The following is a 25,370-nucleotide window of genomic DNA, read 5'->3' as shown; positions in this document are numbered from 1 at the left end:
ACTAATAAATACATATATTCTTTATATTACAGTGGAGCGCAAGGGGAACTATAGGAAACACACACACACGATTCAAAATGGACATAAATGACATTTGCACGTGTAATTAATACATGTGAGAACACACCGATGCAGAGCGGATGCACATCTGCCGGCTCTTTGCTCACTTGTTGGTCAACCGACGACGAACAGACACGCGGTGCATGCAAAATGCATTAATTCGCTCTGTAGAAGAAGAAAAAAAAACAGCTGCTGCACATCACTGCCAAACACTCCCACCCTCCCCCCATACGCAGTCACACACACACACACACTTCCACATTCATGTCCGCACACACTTTTCTTGTCAAAATGTTTCACGTGTCGGAATTCGTAGCGACTCCAGCGGCCGTAGCCCGAAAATGAGAATTGAAAAAAAAAAAAAAAAAGTAGCTGGAAATTGTATTCAGTTATTTAACGCAGTGAAACCGCTGTCGGTGGTTTCGAGATGAGAAGCTGTAGCCAAAACATGGTCATCAATTATTATATAAATTGTTTATTTAAAAGATGTGCTACAGTATGTTTAGCAAGTTGGCGTATTCATTAGCGGATGATGCATTCTCTCCACACACACACACACACACACACACACACACACACACACACACACACACACACACACACACACACACACACACAGCGCTAATGGCTGTGCTAGCTGAGTGCTAGAGACACAGAGCAGGCCCGGCTGGCAGAGGGAACCATTAGCCAGTCCGGCCCCGGCTCTGCTAATCAAACCAGGGCTGCGTCAACAACTGCAGTGGAAATTGGCTCTCACCTCGACGCACGTGCCTCATCTAAATGGGCCTGTGTTTACAGTCTCCGCTACCATATACCGAGCAGGGACGAGGGGATGTGTAATGTGTCAGTGGCGGCGGGCTCCGGCTGCAAAGTGGGCGCTTCGGGTTGGGAATGAGGGAGGCGAGGAGTGACGGCAAACAGCTCCGTACGTACACTAAGTATAGGTACTCTCTCATGGAGCTCACGTTTGAATGACTCACTCATCATCTTGAGCGATGTCACGCTTCAGACGACTATCAATAACCGGTCGTTCCACAATATGATTCTAATGAGTTAGCATTAGTCAAAGTGCTGCTCTCATCCAGGGTGGATTGGAAAAACGACTGCGAGCGAAAGCGCGGAGGTCAAAGGTCGGGTTCACTTCTTGGACAGTACTCCGACAGTCGCGTAATGGAGACGTGCTTGGGAAAAGCGGCAACAGTTAATGACGGGAACAGATGGGAAAAATGCAGAAACTTCCAGGCTGGCCACAAATCATATTCCATTTCTCAGATTCCTGGCAGTTCAAGCTAAGTTCACCGTCGGCCTCTTCTACTCTGGTGTGTTCGATTGTGAGCGAGGAGGTGAGCAGTTGAATCCTCGCCGACTCCACAGAGCTGTCCGTCCCTCTGCATGTCATGCAGACTCGTAGCTCATGGAGAGCGCCGAGGCCTCGGAGTGTGTGTGTGTGTGTGTGTGCGTTTTGTTTTATTTATAAAGCGGAGATTCTGTCTCTCCAAGATACACACACAGACACACACACACACACTTGAGAGGCTGTGGGAGGGAGGGATGGAGCAGGGAGGGAGACGAGATACGAAGGGATATAAAGAAGCGGCGGAGAAAAAGATGCAGAAGCAAAAAGGATTGATGGAATCAGAGAAAGAGAAGTTATTGTAAACAGGTAGTGAGCCACTGGTGCCTCAGCCGGCTGATTCCATTACGCTTCGCTGAGTCTGAGCTCAAACACCGTTAGCTGGACAAACAGCGGCGGCGCTCCGCACACTAGCGAATAAGAAAAGGGTCAGGGCACCTCTCGGGAAATCAAACAAAAAATAATGCGCACATCACTTCAGATGCTCTTGGGTTGCTTATTTTACAGAAAAAAAAGACGGGGGGGGGTCAAGTGACCGTTTAAACCAATCACGTAGAAGACGACAGCAGCTGTTATGGGGCAAATGTGGAAAAACGACCGCGGCGAAGGACTCTGCGGGACCCCAGGAATGTAATGAGTTACGGAGACAATAAGTCTAACCGAGTTGGGTGAGTTTAAAGTGAGCCATTCGACAGCAGCGGGTGGGGGAAACACTTGATCACTGATAAAAAAAAATGAATTAAAAAAAAAAAAATGTGCGAAGCGCAATTGGGTTTTAATAAAGATGCTGGCGAGTGCCGCGAAAATATCACTTCTCCCCTGACCTTGAAAAAGCCATCCGGATTCATTGAGAGCTCCAAACGATGTTACTGCGTCGAAACAAAAACGACCTCTGCAATAAATTCAAGCGGCCAGCCGTGCGAGAGACGAGTGGCATTTTCATTTGTTCCTCTCATCTTTTCTTATTTATTTATCCTATTCTAAACCAACAGATTGCTTTCACTCAGAGGGAGTCATTTATTATTTTCTATTCTGCGTGTCCTAATGGACGTGGCCCATTAGGGCCTGAGCAGACACGGCCCGGGGGTCAAAAGGCCCATGTGCTGAGACATGCTGGAGAAAACCAAGTGGCTGTAAGACTGGCAAGTGGGTCGAAGTGTGTGCACTTTAACGGGAGGTCAGACGAGAATCCTTAAAGGGGACACTTCCCCACACCGGAGGACCCTCGACCTGCTGAGAACAACCCCTCTGGTTCTTAAGGAGGGGGGCCGAGGGCGCTTGATAAGCACCGAGCGCTCAGCCGCTCCACCAATTACGAACCGGAGATGCTCCTCGGAACGGCGAAGCAAACGCACGAGGCCACGTCCAAAAATGGACCCGCGGACCGTCCGACCGGAACCACAGAGGTCAAACAGGACCACAGTGGGCCGTCTCCTCTGTCCAGATGCGACGGGAGCTTCTCGAGGCCAGCGTCGTCCTCCAGGATCGAGGCCCGTGCTCTCTGACTCACTGGCCATCGGCTTCACATCAATCGGACAATTATCAGCCCCGGCCAGCAACGTTGCCGCGCCAACCCGGGCCCCTTAATCCAATCACCTTTTGAGGGGGGGAGGAGTGGGTCAGGGTGCGCTCTGATTGGATAACCTGGGGCTGGGTCGCTGCGTCCGTGACCCGCCGCTTTGAATTGGTAATGATGTTAATATTCTCCATATGGCTGCGCGTGTGTGTGTGTGTGTGTGTGTGTGTGCGCCCCCTCGAGCGCGGAGCCTCTCAGCAGGCTGAGCTGCACCCCGGCGTTAATGGCTGACGGAGAGGGAGGTTAGAGCCAAAGTAGCACTATCACCCTCCCTGGGGCAAACCTCTCCTGCCACTTCCAACCCTCGTTCCAAATCCTCTCTCACAGACTGCAGCTCTTGGCAGTCCCAGGCAACACGGGCTCTTCTTTCCGTCCCCGCTACTTTGTCCTCCGCTCCTTCAGGTTCAAAGGAACTCTCGACTTGAGAGGCGGTGCAACACAACACTTTGGGCTGCGGGGATTGGGATGAGAAATGTTTTCCCCCCCCTCCCCCGATACCAGCGAGGAGGTGGCAGATTCGGACTCGCTGTTCTGTTGTGGAATATACTGTGTTGCTTAAAGCCACACACACACACGTACAAAAACAGACACCCCTCAAAGATGAAAAACACCCCACTATAATAGACCGTACTTGTAGCTGAAATAGGGATGAACACGTTCACACTTTGCAACACAACACTGAAAGAGAAATATGTAAATGTCTGCCTGCTTTGATTCAGCCTCCATTACATCCCCATCCCTCTGACTCATACCTCTCCTGTACTCTACTCACTCTCCATTTGCTCCCATCTGTGAGGTGCTTTGCAACATCTCCTGTACTATCCATCCCCACACACACACACACACACACACGCACACACACACACACCTCCTTCCCTCCCACCCCTACAGCTGCAGCCCCAGCCGGCTCCACACAAAGGCAGGCCAAATGTATGCTAATGAGAGCCAGGCCAATGGTGGAGCCTCACTCATTTTGAGAGGAAATGGCTTTCAATAATGGCGGCCCCCGGGGGGATTTCGCACAAAGTTCAGCTCCACTTTGAAAAATGCATTCAATTCACTGCTGTGTCTGCTCGCTCTTTCTCTTTCTCTCTCTCTTTCTCTCTCTCTCTCCAGTTTTCTTTTTTTTTCTCCCCTCGAAAAAAGATTTCCCAGAAAAGATTTGCGTCTCCTCCTCCTTTTCTTGCCTCTGTATTTATGCTAGGGGGAGTCAGAGGAGTTTTTTTTTTGGGGGGGGGGGGAGGGAGGATTTATCTTTACAGAAACATCAGAAACGAGAACACATGCCTCTGAATCGTGTTGAAACTCTATCTGGCACTTTTCCTCCACCGTCCCCAGAAGCGTGTTAACTGTAGCTTTATGCATTTCAAACGAAGGACATCCTCTGGGTCCTGGGCCTAAAAATACTTCAAAGAGGAGATGAACACAGTGAAATAACAATGAGGAGATTTCTTGAGGTAATGAACATTATTTGAACCTGGCTTCTTTATCTTCCTGCCTAATCACATATGGTAAAGTCCAATATTTCAGAAATATATCTCCAGCCTCCCGTTGGTCCTCCCATCGGGTTGTTGACTGTGGGTTTCCAACGATTAATGCATTGCACGTGTTTTTTTGTCGACTCATCATTTCGACTTTTTATTCCTGCCAGTCCGACGGGCTTCGGAGGAGTCTAAATTTATTTATTTTTTTTGATATTATTCTGGAAAAAGTGATAAGTGGACGGCGCATACTAAGTATAGTTTGAGCTCTTAAAAAAGGCCATGCGAGTCTCCATCGGCCTGCCTGTCTTCTTTTAGGGTTCGTCTCCACAGTTACACTTGGCCAGTCTCTCTGTCTCTCCCCCTCTCTCTCTCTCTCTCTCTCTCTCTCTCTCTCTCTCTCTCTCTCTTTCCCCCCTCCCCCCCCCCCCCCCCCCCCCCCCCCCCCCCCCCCCCCCCCCCCCCCCCCCCCCCCAGGTTCTCAGTGTGTCTCTTCCTGAGCCGGTGCCGATGTCTGCGCTCCCTGGTGCCTGTCATATCAGGAGGGGCAATAACCCGTGAAATGACTGTTCTCTTTTTCGCACTCTCCTCCTCCTCTCCCATCCCGGTGTCCCACCTCGTTGCCTCATTTTCCTGCCGGGGCCAGCGGACGCTACACGGACGCTACACACACACACACACACACACACACTGATGTATGGGTAGTGCGGCACAGCTGGGAAATGTGCATGTGCATAATTCGACATTTAAGCAAATAGAAAGAAACGGGTTGTGCAGTTCCATTTAACCCACACTAGAGGTTATAATTTCGTTTTAAGAGCAAACCATCCTCTGTGCTGTGTGTGTGTGTGTGTGTGTGTGTGTGTGATCCTTCTGCCTGTGCCTTGCTCTCTGTAGAGCTGAACACTCCTATTCCTGGGATGAGTAGACACTCCCAAGGCAAACACTCCAGATTTAATTATAAGCTCCAAAGAGGATTAGTCTGTGCCGTGTCTGTGTCTGTGTGTGTGTGTGTGTGTGTGTGTGTGTGTGTGTGTGTGTGTGTGTGTGTGTGTGTGTAAGAGAGAGTGATGGAGACACAAAGGGAGGGAGTGGTAAGAAGTTATCCCTTAATTTCCTGCACTGAGGAATAAAACACACACACACACACACAAACACAAACACAAGCGCAAAGTGGTCTCACCTGGGGTGTGTGGGGTACTGCCGGTCCACCTCTTCGTAGGGCGGCGCGGGTCGGGAGTCAGGACCTCTGGGTGCCATCTGGTGAGGAGACACAGGACACGTAATGTAAACATGTGGATAAAAACTAAAATAATTTTAAAAATCCCAAAGTTCAGTCAAAAGCGCCCTGGAGCAAAAATAAAATCGAAACAAACAACAACATGTGAGAAGCTGTTTGCAGATTCCAAGCCTATTGATACAGAACACATGCATCCTCAAGCTGGATGTTTCACCACAGTGATATTTGAGGTCAAACTCATTTGACGTACATTATGTATTCAAAGCTCGTGGTTTCAGTGGAACCCCCCCCCCCCATGTGGCAACACAAACACATGCAACCACATGCAAGCGTCCCCTCCGATGAACATGTGCGTCTTCGGTTCATGCAAATACACCCGTCGTACGAAGATGAATTGCATTCTGGGTCTTTTTTTCGGGGCGGGGGGGAGGGGAGAGAGTGGTTGACTGGGCACACTAGGAAGTGATTGACTGGGGCCACGTCCACACTCGGGCGGGCAGGTCTGGAAGCTGTTTGCATTTGGAGAACGACTTTGGCACACAGTAACCGTCTCAGGTCGTCTTCTTCTGGGGTTCTCCGTCTGTCGGCAAACAACCGCCGGATTACAGGCCCTCAGGCGGTGGAGGAGAAAGGACGTGGCATCAAATACAGGTTACGACGACACGAGGGAGGGTGGGGGGGGGGGGGGGGGGGGGAGGGGGGAGAGCAAACAGTTTCAATTACCTGCAATCTGGGTTTCCACATACAAACACAGGCTTGTTTACTCAGTGGACGTTTCATTGGTCAAACACACCATCCGCCGCTGTGGCGTAATGTGCACAACACACACACACACACACAGACACACACACACACGGCGCGTCGGCGCTACAGAAGAGTGTAAATGACTCCGTGGTCCATCGGCGTGTTTCGCACAAACGTTTGAGCTCTAACTCATTCTGCATGTCAATGCCGCAGCGGAGCGTTACCAGATATGATTAGCGTGGAGCTGTAAAGTCTCTGAATGGGAGCCAGGAAGTGAAAGCACATCAGAGGCAACGACGGGGCGAGCCCTGCTCACTAATGTGGCTTTGTGCCTGTGTGTGTGTGTGTGTGTGTGTGTGTGTGTGTGTGTGTGTGTGTGTGTGTGTGTGTGTAAATATTGGGGTAGTCGGGGGTTTAATATGATGTCTGGAAGCGAGCGCTCCATCTTTGGATGGCGGTGCGTTAGGTAGGGGATATTATGCAAAAGGGACCGCATAATGTGAAGTAAAGGGAACATTAGTCTCAGCAAGAAGCTGGGACTCAGGTGGAGGACCTCCTGCACAATACATCTTCTGAGTAGGAAGGAGGGCGAGGGGGAGAGGAGGAGGAGGGGAGTGAAACTTCATTTATTGTATTAACATAATAGCCTGCGGCCATAAGTCTGGTTGTTTCCCTTATTAACTGACACACACACACATAATATGGCTGTCATATGGATGCTTTTCAAGCGGAAGCCCATTTCCCCCAAATTAGAAGAGGCAGCTTTAGTGCCAGATGATGCGCTTTGAAAACCACACACGCACACACAAAACAAGTCGTACTCTCACCATGGCAACTGGTAAAAAAATAAAAAAATAAATATGAAATTCATCCAGGTTAGAGAGAGAATGCAAGCAGTCGGACTTCTGAGCAAAAGAAGCCTCGTCTTCAGAGCCCCCGGAGGTGGAGGGCGATGACACTTTGCTATTACCTCACTTCCTCAACCCGAACTCGGTGACATCATATGTGTGTGTGTATGTGTGTGTGTGTGTGTGTGTGTATATATATATATATATATATATATATATATATATATATATACACGTGGCATGTGCAAATGGTTATCAGAGGAAAAGTTAAATCGCTAAAGACAGTAGCTGAGAGAAAGCCAGATTCTCTCTGGACTCCATCCCAGAACAAAACACACACGATTGGGAATTTCCTACGTGGGGGAGGAGGGAGGGGGGCCAAATAAATAATAATTGCAAAGCAGGAAAGACTTTGTTAATCTTGGAGAATGCGTAATCAACGCCCAAACCGTCCAATCAGCAGATCTTCAGACTGCTTTTTTGAGACGTTCGTCACGAGGGGGAAAATGAGAGAAAAAGAAAAAATGAGCTCCAACATATCGGGAACAATCTCGCTCACAAAAGTGCATAATTGTGTTGAGTCATTGCCGCAATTCCGCAGCCGACAAGCGCTCCGGCAGAACGCTTGGCACGCGTGTGAGTGAATGAGCAAAAAGAATAAGATTCACTTTCCCATTTTTCCAAATTAGAAAGCCGTGCTTTGACACACACCAATCAACTCGAGCGGCACAGCTGTCGCATTCATCAGAAAGTATTGCCGCAGCTCAGGAAATGAATTTCTTTCTTCCCCGAAGCACTTTTGGCTTTGCTGTAAACTTGCGACGCTCTTATATACAATAAACCATCAAATGAGAGTCCAAGTGCTTTTGACACGATGCCCGAGCTTTTTCCTCCCGCGACTGAGATGCTCCGATTGGCCTTCTCTTCCCCCAAAACCGATTATTTTCCCGCGCCGTCTCTTTGCCAAACGGCATAATTAGCCTCCTGTACTGCCACCTACTCCTCTTCCGGTTCTTTCCCCTCACTCCCTCCATCCATTTGGGAGCCTCTGCCTGTTGGCAACCTCGACCCCCCCTCCCCCGCCCACGCCACGCCACGCCACACATCCCACTGGCACGATGAGGCGGAAGGGGCAATGGACTCCTTTCCAATTGCGAGCAGTTTTTTGTCCCAGTTAGTAAACAGTGAACACGTTACAACGGTTACTTCTGTTGTTTATTTCCTCATTTTGGAGAGACGGAAATAAAATACGAGTTTAATGAGTTTCGTTTGGCTTCTGTCGACGTTTTAATGAAAAATGTCGCTTTTAAGAAGAGCATACGGTGACTTTGTTTCTTTGCGCATCTAAATTAAGGGTATTAAGGTTTTTCTTTAAAATTTAAAACCAAATAAGAGTTGGTGACGAACCACGATGCTTCGATGAGTCGTAATTTGTTGCCGAGTGTGTTTTTTCGAAGTCTGACTGGAGTCTGGTGGCTTTAAAAGGAGAGCGGAGCAATGATATGTTTTTTTATGTCCTATAATCCTTGTTGATTTCATGATGCCTGATGGTCACCTCTCCCTCCAGAAGACCACAGCCTCATGTCAGTGGGTATCTCTTCCAGTCGGGGCTCGAGTGTCTTCCTCCACCTGAAATATGTCTGAACAAATGACCACGGTTCCTGTAAAAATGGCTTGTCGGCATCGTTGCCAACTAATAATAACCAATCGAATCTCGCGAAAAGGCACACGAGATGATGCTGCATTAGGAGGCGCCGCGTGGTTCTCAAACAGGAGGCTCACTTGCCCCCCAGTGTACACTAAACACTCCCACACCTGGACCCTGCTCACTCTGAGCTCGTTAGCAGCAGATGGTACACGCACGCACACACACACACGGGGGGGGACCAAAGGTTACGCACACTCAGACTGGAATGCAGTCTATTTTAGTAATAGGCCAATCTTCTGGTAATTGTCTGCATTGTTAGTGTTGGTTTAGGTCTCAACTCTTGACCTTTCTTACGTACAGTTTGGACTGGGCAGGATGTGTGTTTGTGGTTTAATCCTCCCATGTGAGGGTGTAACAAGGTACCGCTTATCCACCGCCTCGAATGAAAAAGACTTCACCGCCACGTCTCCAATCAGACCGATTTTAAAGCTCTCAGACCGCTTCGACAGGGAGAATTGACTGACACGCTCCCGGAAACGCGCTGATGTCACCGGCTCCAAGTGGACAGACGCAGAGGAAATAAACGTGCTTTGCAGCCCACGAGAGTATTTGATTTGTTTAAGTGGCTATTAGCCAGAAACATTTTGGACCTGGACGATTTATAACCCTCTTCAGGGATATGAAAACACGTGGGATGGGCCAGTTTTCATCCGACATTGGCGACGGAAAGCGTGGATTCGGACTGGAAACGGGACAGTTAGGTCCCGTGTTAATTAAACTGCCAAACCCAATCAGGGACTTTGATTTTTTTATACTTTCTGAAAAGGGGAAACCTCCACGTGTGGGCGTCTCATCACCGCATTGGAGCTGCAATCGACATGTTAAACCTGTTCCATGTGTGTGTGTGTGTGTGTGTGTGTGTGTGTGTGTGTGTGGCCGTGGCAATGGCCATGGGGTGTTGTATATTTACTTGAGCCGTGTCCTCCCCCCCACCCCCTCTGTGGGGGTTTGTTTGCCTCCCCACTGTTCCCTGAAATAACATCCGAAGGCCCCTGTGAGTGTGTGCATGTGTGTGTGTGTGCATGTGTGTGTGAGTGTGTGTGTATACGATCCCCCCGAAAAAGTACGTCAGGTGGCCAAATCCCATCTTCCATTAGCCCTCCCTCCGGTTCTGCCGAGATACATGTGTGTGTGTGTGTGTGTGTGCGTGCGTTCTGTGACGGCGCAATCTACAGCACAGGTTATTCAGCCTTCTGTTGCCCCCCCCCCCCCCCGCCTTCCTTCCAGTAACAGATTTGTGGACGTGGGGGTCGACGCCCCCACCGCCAGCGAGGCTTTTGATGAGTCCGTCCAGCGCCTCATGCCCTCCAACGGCCTGCTGCAAATGTCGTGAGGCTGATGCGCTTGACCTTCACATACTTTGATGCGGCTCCAGACCCTCCAGAGTGAGCTCTTTAAAAGGGGGTCCGTTAGCCCAAAGTTCATCCACAGAGGTTTGTTTGTAAAAAAAAAAAAAAAAGAAGAAAAATAGTGTCTGGATTTGTCTGGCATTGGGTGTCACTTCCTCTGGATGGGAGAGCCGCCTGTTTAATGTCTGCCGTGCAGTGCAAAGGCTCACAATCTCCTCCATCTGTTGAAATTCCTCATCTTCATTCATCAAATACTGTAATTTGATCCATTTTCTCTTTTCCCTGTCTGGATAAAGACAATACGCATTAAGGGGAATAACAACTCAACGTCGTTGGGGCCTCGTGAAGGAAGCGATGGAACAACAGATGTTCCTCTTGCTTTTGTTTTGTATCCACGATTTGTTCTTATTTACATAGCACAGTGATTCTTTTTCTTATTTTTGCTCTTCTCCTACGTAAGAGAACACTTTCTCGATTGCACCCTCAGCGAGACGGGAAATAAACGCCTTGTTTTCACAGTGCACAATTTCTTTGAACAGCACATGGAAACAAGTTACTCTTCTTCCTCCTCCTTTTCCTCTTCTTCCTCTTTTAGGGCATTCCTTTCGGTGGCTTCTCTCCATTTCTTGCACCGACTAGGGTTTTACGTCACCGCTTCTAACAATAAGTAAATCGCGGCACGCCTCCAATTTATGGTCAGGTGGGATTGGCCGTTCAGCGTTGGGTGCATCTGTAGTTGACGTCTCTGATGTTTTCCCAAAAAGGTGAAAGAGAAAATAAAAGAATCGAGATTTAAGAGAACGTTGAAGGTGAATAGTCCTCTTCTTTGGTACGACGTTAAAGTGTGACACGCGCTCACTCAGATAAGGAAGAGGAAAGAAAGGAAAGGAAAAAAAAAAAAAAGAAAGAAAGAGAAAAAAAAAACTCACCCGGTTGCCGCGCGGCATTGGAATGAAGTGACTTAAAACAAAAAGAGAGGAGCGTGTTGAGCCTCGGGGAAGAGCCGAGGAGACAAGGACAGAGGGGAGGAGAGTTCGTGGACGGAATCGCTCATTGTGACTTTGCGAAGAGAACAAAAAAGGTGCGAGGCGTGCGTGTGAAAACCCTTGATGGCGGTGGGTGGAAACATAACGCCGGAATGAGATGTTCGCTCTCGTCTTCGTCTCCCAGGAGCGAGAGTTCAGCTTGTGCCTCGAGTCTCTCTGTGTGTGTGTGTGTGTGTGTGTGTGTGTGTGTGTGTGTGTGTGTGTGTGTGTGTGTGTGTGTGTGTGTGTGTTTGAGGGAGTGAAAAGAGGAGTTGATGGAAAACAACGTGGGTGGTCAAATTAAAAATCAAATCTGTACGCGAAAAGTTTCAGGTGCTTTTTGACCATTTAAAGAGCTTGTTTGCTTTCAGGGCATTCATGAAGCATCATAACCAGTACAGTATTCTGGAATATTTAGGGGGTGCAAGAAACAATTACATTTGCAATCGTCTCATCTCACCGAAAAAAATGATCTGCCAGGATCTAATCTTGGAACTATAAGGCTTGTTAAGAGGAACCATCTTCGCAGCACTACTTTTCCATAATTATCACCTCCCCAGTCTCCTGTAAGCTCTCCCTCCTCCCCTTTCCCTCCTCCCTCCCCCCTCTGTACTTTCCCTCCCGCTCAGCCTCGGCTCTCCAGCTTCGGGGTTTTTATTCTGGGGCGTACGACCTGAACACTAACTTGCGGTGCGGCCTGCTGTAATTACACGGGCCCAGAATAGCAGCGAGCCCGGTCCGGAGAGCCGGCACCGACGGGCAGCCTTTGATCGGCAACGCAGGCCGGGGAGGATCACGGGCGGAAGAAAAAAAACAGAAAAAAAAAAAAAACAGGATCAGGAGGCTGCAGTTCTTGTAATTACTGAATTACGAGATTTCCCTCCCAAAAAAAAGTTTGTGTGTGAGCTGCCAGCATGAATCTGGCTGGAGTCTCCTACTGAGAAATGAACTCTGGAAGCAGCTTCAGTTTTGGCTGAAGCTGATGCTTTGCAGCCCTTTGATGGTGTCTGTGTGTGTACATTGTGCCTTCCCATGGCTGTGTGTGTTTTTTTATGTGTTTGTGGTATGTTACCTCTTAAAAGTCCAAGTTATAAAATATGTGTACGCGGGCGTTTGTTTATATGCTGTGTGTGCGTGTGTGTGTGTGTGTAGTCAGAAACGGGTATGTGACGTTTCTTAAACTTGTGAAACTCGTGTTTGTGGAAAAAATAGAAAGCAAGACTTTATCCAAGTTGCTTGGATGCTTCAAAATGCAGCTTTCCCCATGGGGATCGTGTGTGTGTGTGTGTGTGTGTGCGTGCGTGCGTGTGTGTGTACGAGAGGGAGAAAGTGAGGCGGACAGAAAGCAAGAGATATTGAGTGATGGTGTGTAGCCCAGTCATCCCTCTCTCTTTCCTCATTAAAATATGGCAGGTGCATCAGTAAAAACTAAAATCTACACATACACACACACACACAGGGCATATGCTAACCTGATTAACACTAACATTAGACTAACATTAGTGCAGCCTCCTTCAGAGAAACTCCCCCGGACCAGCTGCTCCCTCTCCCTCACTTCCTTCCATATGCACAAAGTGGCATCTCGGCCTCCCACGCCATCCTTCTCCGACTCGTCCTCTTTCTGCACATCTACATTTCCAACCGTCTATTTGACAGGAACCGTCACGAATAACCGGACGGCACGGAGCGGATGGGGGGGGGAGAGAGAACAAAGCCTCCTCAACGGCGTGCGTTTACTAAATACAATGCGGATGCAGCATTTACGTTGACGCTCGCTGATCCCTCCTCCTCCAGCCCAGAAACCCGTCTTCCTCTTCCTCCCACGCTCCATTCCTCCAGTCGTTTAAGTCGACGCCTCCGTGTGTCCGTCCGTCCCTCCGTCCCATCTGTCTCCTCCTCGTGCCAACCCAGCCTCCCCTCTTTACGTCTTATTTGTTTCGACTCTGCTTTTGTCATGTTCAACACACACACGTCCTCTCTCCCGTTCCTCTCCCCCGGGTCCCCCTCTTGTCTTTAAAAGCAGCTTTCTGCTGGGCTACAGCTTTTTGTGTGTGTGTGTGTGTGTGTGGCAGCTTCCCCAACAGTGTGCACACAGCGGGACAAGCCCGCCAGCACATCCATTACACCCGCCGCTCCGCGTGAGTGTGTGCGCCTTCAGCTGGCGGAGACGATAGTGAGGGAGGCCTGAACGGCTCGCAGCAGAAGCTGTGAGGTGAGAGGACGCACTTGTCAGGTGGGAGCGGCGGCGGCGGCCGGTCACAGGGAGGGAGCGGGGAAAACCAGCCGGTAAACAAAACAAAATATAAATATCACCACAAAAATGGCCCGCGGACACATTTCTGGACTTTCTCACTTTCAATTTCTAGAACGTTTTCTTGTATTTTTTGAGTTCACAGTGGAATCCGTGCGCATTCATTAAGACTGCGGGCTGTCTGCCTGTGGGCATGACGCACAGATCACCAGCGCCCGTATGCGCGCGCGCGTGTGTGTGTGTGTGTGTGTGTGTGTAGGCCATCTATCACCGAGACAGGCTGGTGCGTGTTTACTTAATGATGTGGGGGGGTTTATTTATGAAGTGATGGCCGACGTGTGGGAGGGAGAGAGAAAAGTAAGAGAGAGAGAGAGAGATGGAGGGGGGATTGAGACAGCCTGAGGATGTGACATTAAAATATCATCAAGGTGATGGATGTCCACATACACGCGACATTAGAGAGAAGCACAACATTTTAATAAAAACAGCTGCGAAACGGATGACAAGTCGTATCTGGACTGGAGTGCGAGTCTCTCCGTGTGTGTTTTATAATGACTTGGAGTGTGTGGTTGTGACTTCGTCATTCATTAAGGTGTCACATGTGCTGCCGCTGTTGTTTACGACTCCCGGGGTAATGAGTTGAAGATAAGATGCATGAGTTCATGCGCGCGCGCGTGTGTGTGTCTGTGTGTGTGTGTGTGTGTGTCTGCTGTGCCGGTGGGCCTTTGTTACACTGTGTCACATGCTATGCGTGGTCAGCTGGAATGCACACAGACTCCATCTACAACCTAATAAACATGCCATGCAATCAGGACTGCAGTATACAAAAGGCCCCGCATGTGTCACAGGGTGGGAATAAGTGGTCGCCGGCAGTGCCTCGTCTATTGCGTGTCCAATAATGACCACTAGGGGGGAAATAGGCCAACGATGTGGAGAAAAAATAAGAAAAAACTAAGAACGAATTAACTTTGCAAGATACTTTACATTTATGGAAGCTGGATCGCTCAAGTGTCCCACGTGGAATAATTGAACTATTGCAGTCAGTTACTGATCTATAGAGTATCAAGAGTTATTCCCGACTCATGCTATGGAACAAAGAAGCCCAATGAAAAGAAACGGTTCGTACACTTTTGTGGCCTAATTGGCCCATCAAGACATTACAGAGAGCCTGTTATTAGCATATAGAGAAAAATAGGCAGAGAGAAGGGGACAGTGTGATTGTCATAATTACAAGCGTGACCTATCCGCAGACAGGGAACATGGGGGAAGGGTCACATTAGAGACGGATAAGATGGACAGGGACACGGCAGGGAGAGGAATGAGGAAGGGACATGAAGACCAGATTCAGCCACACACACACACACACACACACACACACACACACACACACACACACACACACACACACACACACACACACACACACACACACACACACACACACACACACACACACACACACACACACACACACACACACACACACACACACACACACACACACACACACACACACACACACACACACCTCCAGAGCACGCAGTTCAACGGCCGCTGAGAGAATAAACAGAGACGTGAATAGATGTGGTAACGTTTGTTTACGTCGGCTCAGGGTAGCGTGTTACCCAGAATCCACTGGCTCAGGGGAGGGAACGCAGACACGCACTCGTCCTCTCTTTTTGCTCACTCTCTTGAGCTCTTTTTGTAACCATTCAAGGCTACAGAAATACATAAAAGAGCAGCTCGACGCCGGTGATGGCGGATGAGGAGGCGGGCAGCTAAAAGGCTGATCACACAAGGCCGAAGCGAGAGAGAGCGCGCCGCGCTCGAGTAGCTCATTCTAATCTGATACACATATTTCATATCTACTGAGAACTTGCTGGTCCTCCATCTACCGGGATGTGACACCTGCTCTACTCGGGTCAAAGGAAACTCGTGTTTTTAGGGAGGGGGGGCAGTACTTTTTTATTTCCAGGCGCTCGATTAAAATATTATTTCAGCGTGATTTTTCAGCCGTCATGTTGCGTTTCATATACAGTCCATTATCACGTTCTTTTTCTTTTTGTATCCAACATTACTTCCCAGGTGTTTTACTGTTGCTATTCTCGCTCCGTGTGTGTGTGTGTGTGTGAGATTGTGAGTGGGGTGTTTCATTATCGGGCTCCTCGGGGGAGGAACCCACCGCTGGCTATTTCTTTTTGGTGGGGTGAAAAATAACAAATCCGTGCGGCGGTTGTGTCTCACGCTTGCCGCGCTCTAATTGCATCAGAGTTCGGGTACCGGTGAGGCCTCGAGCTACCGGGCACCTCGGGCCTCCGTGTCTGCGGATGAGGACGGGTTCGCAGAGCTTCACCGCTCGAGAAACACCGCGATGAGCAAGGAAGCGAGCTCAGCGTGGCGCGGGGGGTGTCGGTAAATCCATACCGTATCTCCCAGATGCCTCGGCTCCTCTCCTCTGCTCACGGAATGAAAAAAAGAAATCCCGCTCGGAGGAAATGCCTTTCGCAAATCGCTGCGGCCAGATTCAACCATTCCGATTGGGATCAAAGAGTGATTTTCTGCATCCTTGATCTCGCTATTAAAGAAAAAAAAAAAAGAATCCTATTTTCAAAAAGGCTGATAAATGGCTATTGATTTCCATGGCGAGTTCGGGAGTGTACGGAGGTAAATGATATGATTCCTCATGCCGGATCAATACAGGTTCTGGGACATTTAGCAGTGCTGCTTGGTTAGGAGAGGCAACTACAGTGAGATTTCAGGCCGCTGTTGTCTCTGCCACAACAGGAAAGAGAGGGAAGAAGGAACGGGGGCAGGGAGAGAAGGTTGTGCTCTAGAGCTGAAAGAAAGGGTGGATGGAAATGTCACCGGTCTAATAGATCTCTCCATAACCTAAATGAGGAGGCGTGCGAGCGGGCGCCGCCTCGGTGGCTCACGCCACCTCAAAATGTTAACAAGAGATCTGAAAATAGCCCCAGAAAGGCACCGGGAGTGCTCTGGAGAAAAACACACATGCTTCCATTTAACATTTCAGTCTTTCAAACCAGTGTCCCTTGTGGGTGGCACGCGCCTCGCTGTCATTCCGTGGCGTTTGGGTTTGATGTTGAAGGGGGCGAGAAGCCATCTGTGAGCGTATCCCCCCGGCGTCCCATTATGTATTGTGTATTATTTTCTTAAAAAGGCGTGCACACTCACCCGGTGCGGGTCGTGCTCCAGGACCCTGCGGCGTTGGGCGTCGAGCTCGTCGTAGCCCGGAGCGGCTCGGGCCTGCTGGTACTCCCTGCGCGGCCCCTGGAGACGCTGATCACTGCGGGAGAGACGGAGGCGTAAATAAAAAGGCGGGGAGGTCAGCGGTTTAGGCCGGGAATTAGAAAGTGAAGAAAAGGCCAGGCGGAACATGATACATTCAGCTTCATCCTTTCTTAAATCCACCTGTATATAGTCTATATATATACACATTTTTTGCTTTGCAGTGACAGCCGTTGACGGCGCAGCGAGACTGACAGGCCCCGGCAGACAGATAATATCCACAAAGCGCTGCCTCTGAGAAGACACCGGCGCCTGAACTGAACTTTCTACTGCTGACAGACAAAAACCAAGGTGGGGGAAAAAAACTAAACAGAATATAAACATTTGATGGATGTGCCTTTTTCGCTGTGAAGTCGCACAGGCCGAGGCAGCCCGCGCTCTGCCCTCGATTGAACCACGCGTTGACTGGGTCAACGAGAGAGCGACCTGAAAGGTGAGAAAGAAATAACAATAACAAGTAAGAGATAAGAACTTAGGACAGAATGGGGACAAAACTTAAAGAGAAACGTCATCATGCTCACTGGACCATAATGCCAGATAAGCAACACATGCATGAGAGTACAGAGCCGTGCACACATGAACAAAGGAGGTGCACACACACACACACACACACACACACACACGAGGCGACAGACGGAAATGGTGTGCCTGAGCGAGCACAATCCTTCAGGATGTGCTACCCAAAGTACGACGGCGCGCTGCTGTTTATCTGTGTTTACCGGCTGCATTGGAAACAGGTATCTCATATTGACACCGATATGCCGCCCGCTTGCTATTTCACCCTCAGGAGATAAACACTGCGTGAAAATATTCAACGGCAAAAAGAAAAAAAGAAGAAAAAAAAGAGAGCGCTTTCCACCCGTTCCTCTGCATACACCTACTCAAACACCTGGAACGGCTAAACAGCAGGAAGGCCTTTGTCCGACACTCATAACAAGCCACATCGCTTTCATCATGGAGGGGGGGGGGCGTGCCGCACATTCTAATGGGCTGACCCTCGGGCGGATATTGACCGGAACGGGGGGTGAGAGAGAGAGAGAGAGAGAGAGAGAGAGAGAGAGAGAGAGAGAGAGAGAGAGAGAGAGAGAGAGAGAGAGAGAGAGAGAGCGGGGCGAGAGACACAGAGCAGATAGAGAGGTTCATTAGTGGAGTACATAGCTTACATCTTTAAGTCTCTCTTGTGACCCTGCCTTTAATTAGTAAATCTGGTTCCTTGTGTGTGTGTGAAGAAGAAGAAGAAGAAGAAGACAGGAAGCGTACACATCCTTGTGATGCAGTGTGTGGGAAACGGCGTGACAGTACGCACCCGGGTTTAATGTGGCCCCTCTATACAACTCAGAGGGGACTCGGGAGGCTGAGTCTCTCACACACACACACACACACACACACACACACACACACACACACACACACACACACTCCTGCGCCGGTATGTCGATATGCAAAGCGTCGCTGTTCCCGGAAGCTTTCAGGAAGTTGGTGCGAAGCCCCCCCACCCCGAGCTTCTTCTTTATATAGATTGGAATATCTGGAGTTGCTGCTTTAACGTGCAGCTAATCAATACTAATCTCGGCCCCCGTGTCCTGCAGACGACCTCGCTGTGAAGATATTCACACTTATTCTTTGTATTATCATTTCTTCCACTCATCTCTTGCTTTTCGCCCACCAGCCCTCGCACAAACAAACAAACAAACAAAAAGACCCCTCAGCGGACGGTTGCATTTTTTTTTTCCACGCCACCCAACTTCCAGCGAACCCATTAGCCGATCCCTGGGCCCGTAATTAGGGCTGCCAGTTTTGATTGAGCGTGTGTGTCGCTCTCCCAGTGAAACAACACCGTAATTATCTCATTATGCCGCGGCCTCCATCACTGACAACGCCAAATATTATCATATTAATAGCTGAAGACGGAGGCTGATTCTGGATAAAACATTAGAGGTTGAGTAGCAGTTTGATGGGTTGACAATCCAGGCAGGCTGCTTTCCAAACAGTGACAGAAAAGGGAAAGAGAGAGAGTGTGTCTGTACAAGCGCACACATGTGTCCTGTGTGTGTGTGTGTGTGTGTGTTGTCATCAGTAGCTAATAACGTCTTTCTGATCGCCTGTCTGCAAACCCGAGGCCAGGAGCATAAGCACAACAGATTGGAGTGGTAGGACGGAGTGATGTGAGGCTGTTTGTCAGATGAAGTCATATTTTGTGGGGATCTTCGGATTTTTCCGACGCCAATGTGACGAATGGGAGAGGAGGGGGGCATTAGCCACGTACACAGACCACCACTGATCAATACGTCGATACGGAAATCGCTGCCACTTAAGCCAGACCTGTTTTCCCTTCAAGCGTCAAATTTCATCCATATTTCAGAGTATCTGACGACGCAGAGCACGCTGAGGAGGAGGAGGAGGAGGATGGAGACTGAGGGGAAGAGAGTGAGACGCAGGAGCAGGAAATGAAAGACAGAATGAGAGCAAAACCAAACCAAAAAAGAAAAAGACGGGGATGGGAACTTGGAGAAAAAGAGGAGCAGCGGAACTGGAGCGGGAACAAAAAACTAAACCTGTCTGCTGTATGAAGGCTAGTGGGAGAGAGAGAGAGAGAAAGACAGATAGAGAGAGAGCGAGAGAGAGAGAGAGAGAGAGAGAGAGAGAGAGAGAGAGAGAGAGGTGGTGTTAGCCAGTGTGGGGCAGACTAATTAGGCCGGAGAGGCAGGCGGTTTATTCTTCACTGCGCGGCCAATGTCCGCTCTGCTGCCGTGGCATCGGGAGCAGAGGCGGACAAACCGGAATCAATGGGATTCTCCCCATCCTTCACTTCCCATAATGCAACTCGCAGTAAAATGCCCTCATCTTCCAAGCCCCCCTCCAAAAAAAAAACTTTCTCCAGAGACACCGGCATGCAACAGAACAGACACATTACTCATCATGTATCTGTGTTCTGTTAAGTGCATCGCCATAAAAAAATAATATGAAACCTGATTAGCTCCCAATCAAACACCAGCTTCCAGTCAGCGTCGGCCTCCTCCGTGTAACTGACCATGAACAAAAGAAGAGCTGAGGGGAGGGGCTGCTTGATTGAAGAAAAAATAATAAATAAAATAAGGGAAAATTGCCCAGATAGAGCGCCAATGAAAGAGGCATTAGAGGCGTGGAAGACGCCGACTTAACGCGCAGACTGCACTAATGATGTGTTGTTTTCAAGGGAACATCTTTTCTCTTTGAGCTCTTCCTCCGGCAGGTGTTGCCTGACAACTAAATCCGCAAACAGAAAAACAAGTCGATGCATTGTCTGTTGTCAGAAATAGTGAGTTCTTCTGCGTGTGCCCTAATGGGACGTCTCCTTATATAACGTCGGCGTTCGCCGGCTGTCTGCTTCCTGTCTCGCCTCTCCATAGGGGGAACACGTGGCTTCAGCGTTGCGCCACAACGACAACATTTTCGGAGTCGGAAAAAAAAATCGACATCCAAAAAGAGCTCGTTGTAGCTTCTCGCGGGAAAACGTTTCGGCAATTAGTCGAGGCCCGTCTGGAGTGATTTGAGATTTGGACGTCAGGCACACTTAAAAAGGCTTTTGGAGCCACGAGGTAGGAATGTGGGAGCACGCTCACTGACGTGTCATCTACTCGTCCGAGCTTACACGCTCACCTTCATCTCCCTTTTCATCGCAGAATGGGGCTTTTTAAAATGTTTTTTATTTATTTGGTGTGCACCTCTCTCCTGAGAGAGAGAGAGAGAGAGTCTTTACATCTCTCTCTTCGCCCTCTCTCCTCTTTCATCTCATCTTCCACCGTTTCTTCGCCACAGCCACAAAGAGTGCCTTCCGGCTAATCAAATTTGACAAGCATAGCTAACCTTTTTTTCCTCCACAGGTCAGCCCGTAGCGCAGTGCTAATCAAATGTGACGCCCATCACGGCACACACCTGCCATTGAGGGCCTAATGAAAATGTCCCACAGTAAATTAGGGAGACAGCGCTGGAGTCCGCTGTTCAGGGCCGAGATGGGAGGGGAGGGAGGGGGTGGGGGGGGGACTAAGCAAACATAGTGGACGCCGAGGCATGCGCATTTACCTCCGAAAACATTAGCGTTAAGGATGTCCCTCTTGTATAATGAGCACTTTTCGCCTCAGCATCAATAAAACAGTGGAAGATGAGAGGAACCAGATATGTTGTTCCCTTGGAAACACTAAAACATGTGCATGCTACAGCTATCAAAGACAGCTTTGTGTATATATATATATATATATAAATATATATATATACACACACACACACACACACACACACACACACACACACACACATATACACACACAGTAAGTGATCTTACACCTATGATTTTAGAGCAGTGGCATAAGACATGCCGGACCACACACAGCATTGTTGCTAGGTTACACTGGGCTTCCTCGCCGTAGCGTTACAGGTGGGGTGGCTGTGTGCGCGCGTCTGTTTCCGACCGCGTGTTTGTGTTCGTGTGAACGAAAGGCGCCGAGGGTTCCAGCCTCGCGACGGGCTCTCACTCTGTGTGTGTGTGTGTGTGTGTGTGTGTGTGTGTGTGTGTGTCTGTGTGTGTTTAAACAGGTGCGCCGACTTTGTGAATGGAGCGCCATCGTCCGAGCCTCAGGTGGCGGAACAGGGGGAATGGAAATAGCCGGCGAAGTGTGAGCACCGGGTGAGGGATGTGAATGTGTGCGCGACCATGGAATACATCTGAGGTCATCCAACATGGCCAACTGTACTTAAATATTAACGACACCTTCATTTTGGCACCAGGAGGGGGAGAGACTCACAGGCAGAGCTAACAAGCCAAAAGGAGGCTCCTCATCCATCACGCTAACGCTAAAGACTAGCTAACATGCATTATGAGCGAAACCGGCAAGTGACACACCGAGAGTGTAAGAGAGAGAGAGAGGGAGAAAACAGGCTGGTAATGAAGTACCCACCACTAGTGGATGAGAGCTAAAGTGGTCTAACAGATCTGTCAGGCTGCTAGACGGTGGCTAATTATCCCTCCTCCTCCTTTGTCTGCATTCTCTGCTCTGTCACTTCTTGCCTCTCTGATGCGTTTTATTCCCTCTGCATTTTGACTCTTTCTCTACACTCCATTCCCTTCATTTTTTGCCTTTTCCGCCCGTCCCTCCGTCTGTCACTTCGTTCCATTCCCATCTGTCTCTCTCTCTCTCTCTCTCCCTCTTTGTATGCTCCATCTTTTTTTTCTTTCCTGGAAGAGATTGGGTGTCGGGGGCTTAGTTTTTGATTTGCAAGTCAATAGTAATTTCTGTCAGAGACTTTAAGTTGACGGAAGTTTTAATGTGGCCTGTATTATTTCACACGGGAAATGAGACATTTGCATGAGAATACGTTTTTCTCTCGTGCACAAAAAACGTCTGTGAGTTAAACTGGAAGGTTTCAAAGTTTTCTGCGGTAACAACACTTAATATGGGAGCATTAACCCTTTTCCTTCAACTAAACATTGAGGATATGCGTACAATTTAAAAGGGCCAAACATAATGTTCAGGACGGGGCCAAGGCAGTCACCTGACCTCGGTCCAACTGAGCATGTGCGGAGGTACAGAGCCTGGCAGAGCATCACCAGGGGAGCAGTGGAGGAGACGTATTTGACGTCTGCCTGTCGAAGGTTTCAATTACTACAAGCAGAGGAGTTGCACGAGTAAAAAACGAGTCGAGTTTTGTCTCGTAAATTGAAGAAACCAGCGCTGCTTCTGCGTCCACACTGGGCACGCTTGTACTTTCAGGAACATGTTCTTTCTCCACCTGGAGATATTTTGATGTGGAAGTGTTAGTAGGGAGAATGGGAGGACACACGATTTGTGGAGCATCGGGGCGACCCGAGTGCTGGGGTGGGACACGCGACATAATGCTAAAAACACAGGAAACATTATTATTTCTCCATATGTTGTGCTCGGCAGTCGAACTAACCCGAAGCTAACGTTTTGTACATGTCAAATGTAAATGCGCCCTCCCTCACCTGTCTGCCGGTGTCAGATGCTGGTTCTGGAGAGCCGGCGGGGGCCTGGACTTGTTGACCTTGGCGTAGAGCCCGTCCAGATCCTCGGAGGAGGTCCGGAGGGGGTTCGGCCCGGCCGGCAGAGCCGCGGGGGAGGGCGTGCGACTGATAAACGGCTGCGGCGAGGGTGGAGGGCGGAAGTTGTTGATGCGGGCGTAGTTGGGGTCGCTGTCGTCGTCCTCCACTTCGGGGAAGGAGGCGGAGTCTGGGGTGCTGTGGCCGGCTTGGATCTCGGCGTAGCGCGGGTCAAAGCTGTCGGAGAGGAGGCAGTTAGATATGGGGAGACACACCAATACAGGCATTCTTCACTTATGCCACCCAGGTCTGATTCCTACCTGCCACGCTGGTCCTGGTTCCTGTCCACCTCCTCTTCACTGAGGGCCTCCAGTTTGTTTTTGGAGGCTTTGGCGGCATCTTTGTTCTTGTCGTCTTTCTTCTTCCCGAATCTGGACAAAAGACAGAAAGGGACACGAATGTTGGCACGTGTTAAACGGTATTCAGATTGGGATTGAGTTACCCCGGCGACTTCCTGCTCATCTATATAAAACCTGAAAAAAACATCACAGGCCGTGCTTTTATTTCGAAGGCAAGATTCATGCGCATTAATGGGAATCTTTTTGCAGACTTTTATGATGAAACAATAAACTTCAGAGCTTTCACAATTTGATTAAAGTGCCTCTTTAGCTCACAGAACATGCACCCGCCACACACACACACACATGTCGACACACACACATTCTTTGTTAGTGGCTTTGCCCGCTCCATGATAGATGTGGGTATAATGCCTCAACAGGCATTGACAATCCACAGTGTGTGTGTGGGCATATGAAAAAGGGGTATAGTTGTCACGCAGCATATGGCGCATGAATATTTGAACATTTTGTTCAATAAAATAGCTGTTACACCACAGTGTGCCATGTTTTTCTTGTCAACTTTGCCATAACGACCATCATCATCATAATTCATAAACTCTTTTCTTGTCACCTCTGTTCGAGTGAGAATAAAAGCTCCACTTTCAAAATGATTGAAGCAAGACTCTCCCTCTAAATATGACATATTCTTCCATCTCTCCTCCACATCGTCTTTCTCACCCCTCTCTTTCTCTCGCTAAGCTCACACTCTCACCCTACTTTTTTCGCCCCCATTCTTCTTTTCCTCTCTTTCTCGCTGAGCCGATCTAACGTCTGTGTTCATCTCATTAACTCAGAGGCACTCTTCTCGTTGTTGCTACAGGCAGATAAACAATCACAGGCTGAGTCGTACCATCCATTACTTGGACGCGCAACCTCTTAAAAGCAAAAACCAGCATCCATGACAGTTTCAACCTGAACTTTGAGCCATTTTAGCAAATATAAACGTGTCATCTGCAAAAAATGTATTTCCTCGTCAGCCCGTAACGTCTCTCCAGCTCGCTTCCTTGAGATCACTCGCCGTGGAAACAGTGTGGGCGCTGCCGCGGCGGCTCCTGTTTTTCGGGCGAGATCCATTTTTCTTCTCGGGAACTATTTTGATTTTCTACGCACTCCCACATTATGCGGGGGACAAAAACAGACTACCAATTACTTCCCTGATGAGCATATAGAATACAGCTACGTGTAGAAAAGAAATATCTGCACTATTCCTCAATAGACGTGTAATTATATCACACGTAAATATATGATTAAATCCAAAAATCCCAGATTTATCTTGGCTTAGATGCCTGATAGATTCACCCCTCCTACACACACACACACACACACAGAGAGAGAGAGAGAGCACATACGCACACAGAGAGCACCTTAATCAACATTCAAAGGGGGCAGAGGTCCACAGTTGGACCCATCATTATATCTGCATTAATTAGAAAAGCCTCCTTTTCTCACTGCATTGTCTGAGAAGTAGATGGAAGGAAGGAGAAGGTGGGGGATGCAGAATGGGTGTGGGACTCCCAATTAGAGACATGTACCTGCCATGAGGGAGGGCGGTTATATCCCCCGCTCCCCCTTTATATTATTCTTCCTTCATCGCCAAAACTCCCATCTTTGCCCCACTGCCAGCCAACTGTTGGATAACGATGTCGCTTGTCTATTTTCTTTTTTTCCCCATTACTCTCTCTCTCTGCCCTTTATTAAGTTCCGTCTCTTCTTAGGACAGTTTCTGCTCTGTCACTCTTTCACAGTTCATTTCCTGTCAAGTGCCCGACTGTTGCTGGATAAAAAAGAAGAAGAAAGGAATAGAAATAAATGAACGGCGCGGTACGCACACGCAAATTCCCCCGACGCACACACACACACACGCGCGGACACAAAAACAACTTCACAACTACACACAGCAATCTAGAAACCAATATATTGCACACAAGCGCAGTTAAGCGGCCACACACGCTGGAGCAGACAGCAACACACACACACACACACACACACACACACA

At 49.0% G+C, this 25,370-nt stretch overlaps 1 protein-coding gene across 1 annotated transcript in view; it reads right to left on the bottom strand.

The window, feature by feature from the left end:
* Positions 1-25,370, bottom strand: part of LOC117744007 (partitioning defective 3 homolog B-like) — a 102,922-nt gene that overhangs the window by 5,759 nt on the left and 71,793 nt on the right. The window contains 4 exon segments of the mRNA XM_034552058.1: positions 5,655-5,731; positions 16,829-16,940; positions 22,923-23,213; positions 23,297-23,407. Of these exon segments, the coding sequence (XP_034407949.1) occupies positions 5,655-5,731; positions 16,829-16,940; positions 22,923-23,213; positions 23,297-23,407 (591 nt within the window).

This window comes from Cyclopterus lumpus, chromosome 2 (genome assembly GCF_009769545.1).
Source record: "Cyclopterus lumpus isolate fCycLum1 chromosome 2, fCycLum1.pri, whole genome shotgun sequence".
Lineage (NCBI taxonomy): Eukaryota > Metazoa > Chordata > Actinopteri > Perciformes > Cyclopteridae > Cyclopterus > Cyclopterus lumpus.
The sequence above is the reverse complement of the archived record's forward strand: the minus strand, read 5'-3'. Positions and strand labels throughout refer to the sequence as shown.